The 10,017-nt window shown below is 43.1% G+C and overlaps 1 protein-coding gene across 3 annotated transcripts in view; it reads right to left on the reverse strand.

The window, feature by feature from the left end:
* Positions 1-8,936, reverse strand: part of Ppp4r4 (protein phosphatase 4 regulatory subunit 4) — a 94,739-nt gene extending 85,803 nt beyond the window's left edge. The window contains exons 1-2 of one of the 3 annotated variants that reach the window (XM_057783292.1): positions 8,578-8,936; positions 7,153-7,226 (exon numbers count right to left, since the gene is read on the reverse strand). In XM_057783292.1, coding sequence (XP_057639275.1) covers positions 7,153-7,226; positions 8,578-8,700 — 197 coding nt within the window. In that variant the 5' untranslated portion in view covers positions 8,701-8,936. Of the gene's footprint in view, positions 1-7,152; positions 7,227-8,577 lie in introns of those variants that run through there. The other 2 variants (XM_057783293.1, XM_057783294.1) reach the window with 2 other exon arrangements.
* Between the last annotated feature and the right edge of the window lie 1,081 nt (positions 8,937-10,017).

Below are 10,017 nucleotides of genomic sequence, written 5' to 3' on the forward strand. Positions count from 1 at the left end.
CTTCTTTTTCAGAAAAAAACACATAAAACATCTCATTACTCATGTAACCAAGAGTCTTCTAAGCCGAGACAAAGTAAGTACCAGTTGTGAACGTGTACAGAAACTCTCCTGTGGGGAAGAAGAGAAGCTAACAGACATAAGAAAGTCAAGACAAAGGACAGAAACACACAAAAGCTGTTAACTGAGATGACTATTAAGTTATCTCTGGTGGGCTAGGAAGTTTGTTGCTTTGTTTCCTAAAAATATATAAGTGGGACCACTTATGCACTGTTGACAGAATTAGAAGCTGACAGTTCTTCAAGTTTGGACATAGGAGTATGCTATGACCAATTATTCTATTTCTAGAAAAGATAACTAAAAGAAATATATCTTTTTACCTCAGGCTTATATATAATGCTTATAGCAGCATTATGCATAAAAGCCCCAAACTAGAAGCAAGGTAGACATTCATCATTGGCATTATAAGTTGTGATGCATTCCTACAAGAATATCATACAGCAATGAAAACAAACTACCTATTGCTTTTTGCAACAATATGGATAAACCTCTCTTTAATGTTGAGCAAAAGAGACTAGACACACACACAAAAAAACAAACAAAATACTGATTGTGGTTCCTATAAAGAAGCTGGAGGGAAAGGAATGAGTCTATGGGAGGCTACTGGGCCAATCAAATAGATAGTTTGATGTCTTAATATAATATGTCTTAATGATGATAGTTCCTTAGCTGTGTTCATTTACGAAAGTTAAACAAGTTATATATTTATGACCTTTGAACATTTCTGTATATTTTCAAAGTTTTCTTTAGAAGATAACACACACACATCCCTCTTTAAATGAGATTCTAAATTCTAAATTAATTTTACCTTAAGTATTTAAAGGGTAGACAGAACAGAACCTCACCATAAACGACTAAAACAACACTGAAAGCAGAAGACCTCAAAACTAGAAATCATAACAATAAAGAAAAAGCAAAGACATGTAAGGAAATAGAAGCTCTTTAAAACGTAGGCATCCAGTAGAGTTTTTCATACAAATTTTTACTTAAGAGGAATAGGTATTCTCTAAGATAGAAATCAAAACCTAGATGACAGAAAGCTACTCATTGGTACTATCCCTGGCTACCACCTTACAGAGTGAGGTGGAGCTCTTAGTGGGAATCACAATTTACTGCCCTGTGTTCATTGCCCCTGAACCTCCTTCACTGCCGGAGTACAAAATGTTTAAAAACTCACAGTACAAAGTAGAAAATACTTTCAAGTGGCTTTAAAAGTAAGCAACATTTAAATATGGGTTAGGTGCACTATCTAATGAACACATTCAACGCAAAATGTCAATAGCATATTGCTACGACGGGGCACCATTTGCAATATATCTGCAAGTCAATCCCACTCAGTTGAAAATGCTCAGCAAAGGAAGCGAACAGGGATCTATTGCAAACTGCAGTTGATAATTTTATTTATCCTTTATTAAATTATTGGCAGGAAAAAACAATAGCAGTATTCTCTTTATGATGTTGAAATGTATGCTAAGCTCTGAGAGACGGAGAAGCAGGGAAAGCAGAAAAGAGGCTGAAGTCTAGAATTAACTGCGCACCCACTGTGTGCTCAGTGCTCCACACAGTTCACATTTTTTGGAAATAGGAATATTTTCACTTTGCAAATGAAAAAAAAATCAAATCTCCAAAACTTCAGTAACTTTCCTATAGTCACAAAAGCAATGAATAATAGAATAGGATATAGCCTGATTCCACTGCCCACGATCCATGCTTGTGCACGCATACACACACACACATACACACACACACACACACACACACACACACACACCACAAGTTGCTTAATTCCTCTGGGGTTTTGACCATCTTAAATATACTTTACTGTGTGGGCATGGTGCCATACACCTTTAATTCCAGGACTCGGGAGACAGAGACAGGTGGATCTCTGTGAGTTCAAGGCCAGCCTGGTTTACAAAGCAAGTTCCAGGGCAGTGAAGGATGTTACAAAGAGAGGACCTGTCTCAAAAACAAACAAACAAAATGAAATATTCAGATCACAAAAAGAACAAGAAAGAATTAAAAACAGAACATGACTTGTCCTTCAAAAACGTGTGAAATCTGGTAAAGAAAAGGCATACAAGTTAAGGAGCATAAATGAATATTTGTCTTTGTTTTTATTTTTCGACATAGGGTTTCACTGTAGTTTTAGAGCCTGTCCTGAAACTAGCTCTTGTAGATCAGGCTGGCCTCGAACTCACAGAGATTCACCTGCCTCTGCCTCCCGAGTGCTAGGACTAAAGGCGTGCACCACCACCGCCTGACTTGTTTTTTGAGAGATATAAGTACTAAAACAATAGAGAAGCTGAGAGAAGCTTTAATGTTGGGGAAGGCCTCCTGGTGCTAGATTGCAGATATACCTTGGGATGTTAAATATTAGACAGGTCTGACAAGGGATATTCTGGAATGAGGAAAGGCAGAGTGAAGGGTGACCACATGGATCCAAGTGAAAAAAATTAACATTACTGCTCCAAAAGGTTCAGATCTGACTAGAAACAGCCTAAATGTTCATTTGCTGATGAACAGATCAACGAAATGTAGTACAATAGTTCTCCTTTACCGAAGATTTTGCTTTCTGTGGTTTGTTATTCACCCACAATTACTATTAGAAAATACTGAATGGAAAATTCCAGAAATAAAAAAAAAACATAACTTATAAATAGCATGCCATTTCTGCAAAAATGAAAAAAATTCTTCTTGCAATGTCTTGCAATATAGTACTGTGTGTATGTGTTTAAGTATTCCTTATTTAGTAATGGCCAAAGCATAGGGCTAGTAGGGCTGGCAATTTGGATATGCCAGAAAGAAGCCATGAAGTGCTTCCTTTACATGAGAAAGTGAACTTCTAAATAGAGGGATCAAAAAAAACAACTGTATACTAAGGTTGCTAAAACAAATGGTAGAAAAGATAGTTATGAGCCGGGCAGTGGTGGCACATGCCTTTAATCCCAGCACTCAGGAGGCAGAGGTAGGCGGATCTCTGTGAGTTCGAGTCCAGCCCGGTCTACAAGAGCTAGTTCCAGGACAGGCTCCAAAGCCACAGAGAAACCCTGTCTTGAAAAACAAAAACAAAAACAAAACAAAACAAACAAAAAAAAAAAACAGAAAAAAACAAAAAACAAAACAAAACAAAAAATCAAACAAAAAAAAGAGATAGTTATGTAAAAATAATAAGGAAAAAGACATTTCTGCTTATTTTGCTGCTGTTTTAACCTCAAACTACAAAAGTTATGGCCATATATATACTTGGCAACAATGGAAAATGTGTTAAATATCAGGATTTGGTACTCTGCAGGTTCAGCATCCAGTAGGAGGCCCTGAAACATATGGCCTGTAGTCAAGCGAGAACTACTATATGCCTATGCAATAAAACACTATCTACCAACAAAAAGGAATGTAATAATGATGATCTATCACCCTGAAAACATTTTGCTAAGTAAAAGAAGTCAGATTCAAAGGCCATATCATGTACCATTTCATTTATAGAATACAGAATAAGCAGGTCCACAGGGACAGGAAACAGATTAGTAAGTGGCTTTGAAAAGTTGAAAGGATCCAGAAGATGTAGCTACAAGCTTCAAGGGAGACGAGAATGTTCTAAAATTGACAGTAGTGTTAGCTGCACAGTTCTGTGAATACATGAAAACCACTAATTGTTCACTTCAAAGAAAACCATATGGAATGTGAAGCACAGTTTAGAAAAGCCATTTTAAAAAGTGAGAAAGAGCCAGGCAGTGGTAGTGCATGCTTTTAATCCCAGCACTGGGAGGCAGGGGCAGGTGGATCTCTGTAAGTTTGAGGCCAGCCTGGTCTAAAGAACAAGTTTCAGGACAGCCAGGACTACACAGAGAAACCCTGTCTTAGAAAAAAAAAAAAAGTGAGTAACAAACAGGATATACTTACCAAGGATTTTAAATGCCTTAAAGGTCTAAGATTATCTAGGAAACAATTTGAAAATTTACTTAATGAAAATACAGTATGCATACTTAGACTCTTCTCTAATAAAACTATTCACATATTTTGAGTACATTCCTAAAATACATGCCAAAATCACACAGAAGAGAGAGAACAAGAAAAAGATGCTGTGCTCTGAGTTTGACTAAGACACAAGCTGTGACTATTGGGAAGTTGTTTTGCTTCGGTTCTAAATGCCACAGATGGGTCTATCAGCATCATATTTATGCAAAACCACAAAATCATCTGTGCTAAATCTTCAAGCATCGTAATGTTCTAAACTTTCTGTTAAAATGACAATGATAACTGGCCTGTCACACTTTCAAAGTAAACAATGAATTTGTCTGTTAATAGATGCTGGATTCAATTTAAATGCTATGAGAACCTCCACAAATGTAAAGCTTCACCTACTGATGCTTACACATTCTAATTCAGTATTATTAATATTTCAAGAATGGGGGGCGGTGAAGAGATGGCTTAGTGGTTAATTTGTTTTATTAATTTATTTTATATTAACTTATTAATTTTATTAATAATTATCAGCTGTTCTTTCACAGGATAGAGGCTCCAGTTCCATCAGATCCAATGCCTTTTTCAGGCACTGACTACATGTGGAGCACAGACATGCAGGCAAAACATCCATATACAAAAATAAATATTTTAAATGATTCCCAGAGTTTAAATACACAATAAGAGAACCAAAGAAGCAAATATAACAAACAAGTTAATACACAAATCCAAAACTAGGAATAGTGAAGCACTCAAAATTAAACCTGAAAATCATCTACACAGGAAAAAGACTGAAGTTCCTAATTAGGTTCTAAAATATTCAGACAATTTTTTAAGAGAATAAATTATTTAAAATAGAAAGCTCACTCCAAGAGAGCAGATAAGACAGCAAGCTTTAACAGAAACAGTTTGAATACATCTGTAAAACTACCCTGCCCCCTCCTGAGTCCTGGGGAAGAAAGAACCCTTCCGGTAATCCTGCCTTAATCCCCTCTAAAGAAACCCCACTTTTCCCAAACACACCTGCCCCCAGGAGATAGTAAGAGGGTAGTAATACAAAAGAACCCACACATAAGCAAACTAGTGTTCCCCTATCCATAAGAAACTAAAGGAGACAGGTGATCTCTTTTTAAACTCTCTTCTTTAAAAAGGAGTATGAGGTATGTCTGTCTCATAAGGCCTTTATGACGGTCCATAAGGGAAACTTATGTTCGATATCTAAAAAAGAGGAGGGAAGGAGAGGGGAGGGGAGGGGAGGGGAGGGGAGAGAAGAGGAGAGGAGAGGAGAGGAGAAAAGAAGAAAAAGAATGAAAGTAAGGAAGGAAAAAAAGAAGGAAGGGAGGGAGGGAGGGAGGGAGGGAGGGAGGGAGGGAGGAAGGAAGGAAGGAAGGAAGGAAGGAAGGAAGGAAGGAAGGAAGGAAGGAAGGAAGAGACAGACAACTTAGTTCTCTAATCAACAGTAAAAGCAAAGTAAAAAACAAACTTAAAAAAACAGGTTTATCAATGACATCTAGAGTGAGGAGTCTGTACGACTCTGTTTCCTGATTATAAGTAAGGGTTTACACTAAAAGAAAAGCATGCCACAGGAATAAGCAGGACTTATTTTCCATCATTAACTGCTGCATATCAAGAGAAATGTATCCAATATTCTTCAGCTACTTAGTCATGTGCAGAAGAATCATGGTGAAAGCCAATGGACAGGAAAGGTCTCACCATGTAGCTAAGGCTGTCCTTGAACTCTCAGCAATTCTCCTGGGATTAAAGTGTGGCCACCAAGCTCCCCTTCACTTTACTTACTTCCTTGTGCTTGTCTGTCTGTCTGTCTGCCTGTCTATCTGTTTGGCTTGGTTTTTGTTTGTTATATTCATTGAAGACCATAATCAACAGGGTCTGAATGGTAGGTATATTGATAAATAGCAAGAACAGAAACTCAAGGTGCCACCAGGAGATAAATAATAATTAAGAAAAATCCTGGAGAGAGGCTAGGATACAGATCAGTGATGAACAGTTTGCTTCACATGGGCAAGGCCCTGAGTCTGAGGAAGAGGAGAAGGAAGAATCTTAGAAAAGGAATTTCTTATATACTCATTCAATAAACATGATGGGACTGGAAATGTGATCCATCGTCTATAATCAAGAACAGAATAAGAAGCTGGTCAGCACTTGAAACTAGTAAAGTAGATGTAAGCAAAGGAAACAAGGAGAATAGACATTGTAGGAGGTAACACCAGTTTTCAAAATCTGATTCCCAACAGCAAAAGTGAAGACTAATTTACCAAAAGGAAAAAAACACATAACAGATAAAAATAATTTTAAATATATACAAAATGCCTAGGACATTTTCTATTTCTGAAGACTTTTCATCAATATATTTACCTTTTAAATGATTCTGAACATTTGTATTAGTATGTTCATATATGCATATGAAGTTGATTCCAGTAAGGTCCTGAAGTCTATAAGTTAGAAGAGTAAGGACAGTCCCCGCTCCCAGCCCTCCACCCCCAGCACGGGACTGGAGACCTTTGTGTTTGATATAATGTAGAATCATCTGATGCATACATAATACAACATAACCATTTGTCTGAAGCTATTCTATAGAGCCTTTGAGATGATCTGAAACTTAAATGAGACCAGATTCAATTTAATTTTTTTAAAAAAGAAACACTTGTGCAATGTAAACTCATACTGCAAAACTAAATATATCCTGAGCACAAATCTGTATTTGTAAATTTTTCTATATAGGAAATAGCATGTAATATTCATACTCTACAATGAGCTTTAAAATTAATCACTGGATACCCTTAAATCTTATCTATCCTAACTGACTCCTGCATGAGCAAAGTTGGAAAGTAATTTTAAAAGGATGTGATTCAAGTCAAACCATTAGCTGTTCTGCTTTCCTCCTCCAGGCAATGTTCTTTAAATTAGATATGTTATTTGATTTCAGTTCTCAAATTCATAAGCCCAAGCCTAACCTAATTCACAACATAATTATGATGCATGCAAAAAAAGTACTTTGTTCAAGTGGGAGAGTAAATCTGAACACATCGACAATTGAAACATGACATTTCAGAAACAGTGCTTGTTTGCCCCACAGGCAAAGAGCGGCAATCTGACAGAAAGACTGAGACATACCTGAGCAGATAAACAGCCCTGTCAATATCACTGAGGTCTTCATCAACGGTCAATCTTTCTATTTCTTCTGGTGTCTGTCAAGTATAATATGCAAATTAGATGTACAAACATTGGTCCCTCTTGCCTCCCAAAGACCCTCAAAGACCCTATTGGTGAAAAGGTTTCAGTTATAGCAACGACAACTCATTCAGAGTCTGATGATTCCCTACATTATAGCAAACACCAAGGTCTCCAGTAGGGAGGGGGTTGGGCGCGGGGATTGTTTTTACTCTAACTGGCAGAGTCCAGGACCCCGCTGGAACCAACTTCATATGCATATATACCACATGTGGACACGGATACATATGTTCACATATTTTTATCTCCAACAGAATCCTCCAAGACTAAAGCATTTTTCCACACCAGGGAATGCTTTAATGGGGGGGGTGGGGTTATAGACTGCGAGTGGAATGGCATCGAAAAGGACAAGCTTTGGAGCTCGGTTGGGAGCCGAAGAGACTCAGCCTGAAAGGAAATCAAAGGTTCAAGAGAACTATGAGGGAGTGGCCAGATGAGGAGGGAAAGGGTCCCGAAACTAGGTTTACCGTCTGTAAGGATGAGGGTTGGCCTCTCAGAAGGCTGGGAAGATGACTTTGCGGGGTGGGGGAGCTAATGAGGGGAGGGACGGACAAATAAAGGTTGACTCCCTCAAGGGGACTGGGGAGCAGGGTCCCACCTACAGCCCTGGAGGGGCTGGGAGGAAAGGGATGCATGGTGACTCTGGATGGGAGAGGCTTTGAAACCCTAAACTAGGACAACTCTGGGAAGGGTGCCTGTCTTCGGGAGGTGAAGGGAGGCCATGCAGCCCTGGGCACCAGGAGACCCAAGCTTGATCGTACGAAGAGATCGGGGTGAGGACCGTGAATGGATGGGACCTGGGATGTCCGGTTGAGAGACCGAGGTAGGGCTATGTGAACCCGAAAAGTGGGCCAGCGTCCAGAACCTGGGAACACGGACCCAGAGAGAAGCCGGCTGCGGATGAGGGACACACCGAGGCTGGCTACAAGAACAGCGGCTTGGCCGTTCGCGGGGGAGGCCGGAGCCGGGTGGGGCGCAGGCTGGCCGCAGTCGAGGGACCGAGTCGGGGGACGGGCTGGTTCCAGTCAGGGGACAGTGCTGATTTCAGTTCCGAGACAGAACTGGCCGCAGTCAAGGGACCCCGCTGGTCCCTGTCCGAGGAAGGGGCTAGCCTCAGTGAGGAGACAAGGCTAGCTTCAGTCAGAGTGAGGGGCTGGCTTCAGTCAAGGGGACAGGGACAGGCCGACCCTCGGCTGCGGCGGAGAGTGAGGCTCTAAAGGCGGCTGCGGTGACACGGCGACCGGGGCCGTCGGATGCCGCCGGGTCGGGCGGACCGCCCTGAGGGAAGCGTCTCTCGGCCCTGCGCACCTTGAGGCTCCGGCGGACCGGTCTCTCGATGATGGTGAGTTCCTGCAGGTCCTCCATGTAGCCGAACAGGCTGTTCTGCCCGAAATCCATCGCGACGCCGGCAGCGGGCGGCGGCGGATGCATGGACCGCCGAGGGGGGCTCCCTCGCCGGCCGGCCCGAGCGGCCCCGGGATGCCGGACGCGCGCAGCCCCGCGCCGCCCACCAGAAGGACTCTCTGGTCCCGCTCTCGGCCGCGGGCGAGCGAAGCGAGAGGCCGCGGGCGGCGAGAGATCGAGCGCGGCGGGAGCCCGAGCGCAGCGCGCCGAGGGGGCGGGGTGGGTGGAGGGGGCGGGGCACGCGGAGGGGGCGGGACCAGAGCAGGGAGCCGCCTCAGCGGCCGCCTCGGCCCCGCCCCCGCCCGGGGGGCTGCGCGCGCCGTAGGACGCAACTGCCTCGCAACGACGCGCCCCGGTCGGGCTCCCTCGGCCCGCGCCCCGCCCTCAAGGGGCGCGCCCCGCCTCTCGGCGCGTGCGCAGAGCTCTCCGCGTCCCCAGGCGACCGGGAGGCGGGCTGGGGGCGGGGAATGGGCGCGGACAGGCTAAGCCAATGAGAGTGAAGAAGTGGGGAGAGGACGGTGGGTTGGGCTGTCATGCACCTGTGAGAGTAACTTTCCGGTTATTTGGTGGCTGCTCTGTGTGCCCTGCTGCCCGGCTGCTGATGTGGACAAGCCCTTGTTAGCTTAGCTCCCCAGGCCTACGGGACCTTTGAGTGGCCAAATCGGACGATTAGTGCGCAGTGTGTGTCTGAGGGTAGGGGACAGGGGTATAGGAATACAATCCTACGGCGTTGACATTGGGGGAAGGGAAAAGTCCCAAAGGGCCTTCTAGAAGAGAGACCTAAACTGAATCCTGAAAGATTAGTAAGGCTTTACTAAGAGAGGCTAGAGCCAGCCCTTTTAGAATGAAACATGGACCTGTTCAGGTTGTGACGAGAGCGGCTCTTCTTAGGGTACCCGAAGCTAGTGTTTGGCACGGTGGGGTGAGTAGAAAGTGATACTTAAGACCTTGGTGGAGTAGTGCCTTGCTCTAGAGGAGCTCGCAGACTCGTTTATATTTAGTTCTAACAAGAATAAGGCGGGTGAGCTGAAGAGATAGTTTCGTTAAGAACACTGGCTGCTCTTCCAGAGGACAAGGGTTCAATTCCCAGAACCTACGTGGAAGCTAATGCCCTTCTGAAACTCCAGTTTCAGGGCATCTGACCTCCTGAACAATGCACACATGTGGTACACAGCCATACATGTAGGCAAAACACCATACACATTAGTTTTTGAAGGAAGAAGAGAGTGTGGGATCAAGATGGTTCGGTGGATAAAGGAGCTTGCTGCCACACCTGACACCTTGAGTTCTGCCTGTTGAATGTACTTAGGTGGAGAGAGAGAACTGACTCCTACAAGTTGTCCT

The sequence above is a fragment of the Chionomys nivalis genome, chromosome 10 (assembly GCF_950005125.1).
Source record: "Chionomys nivalis chromosome 10, mChiNiv1.1, whole genome shotgun sequence".
Classification (NCBI taxonomy): domain Eukaryota; kingdom Metazoa; phylum Chordata; class Mammalia; order Rodentia; family Cricetidae; genus Chionomys; species Chionomys nivalis.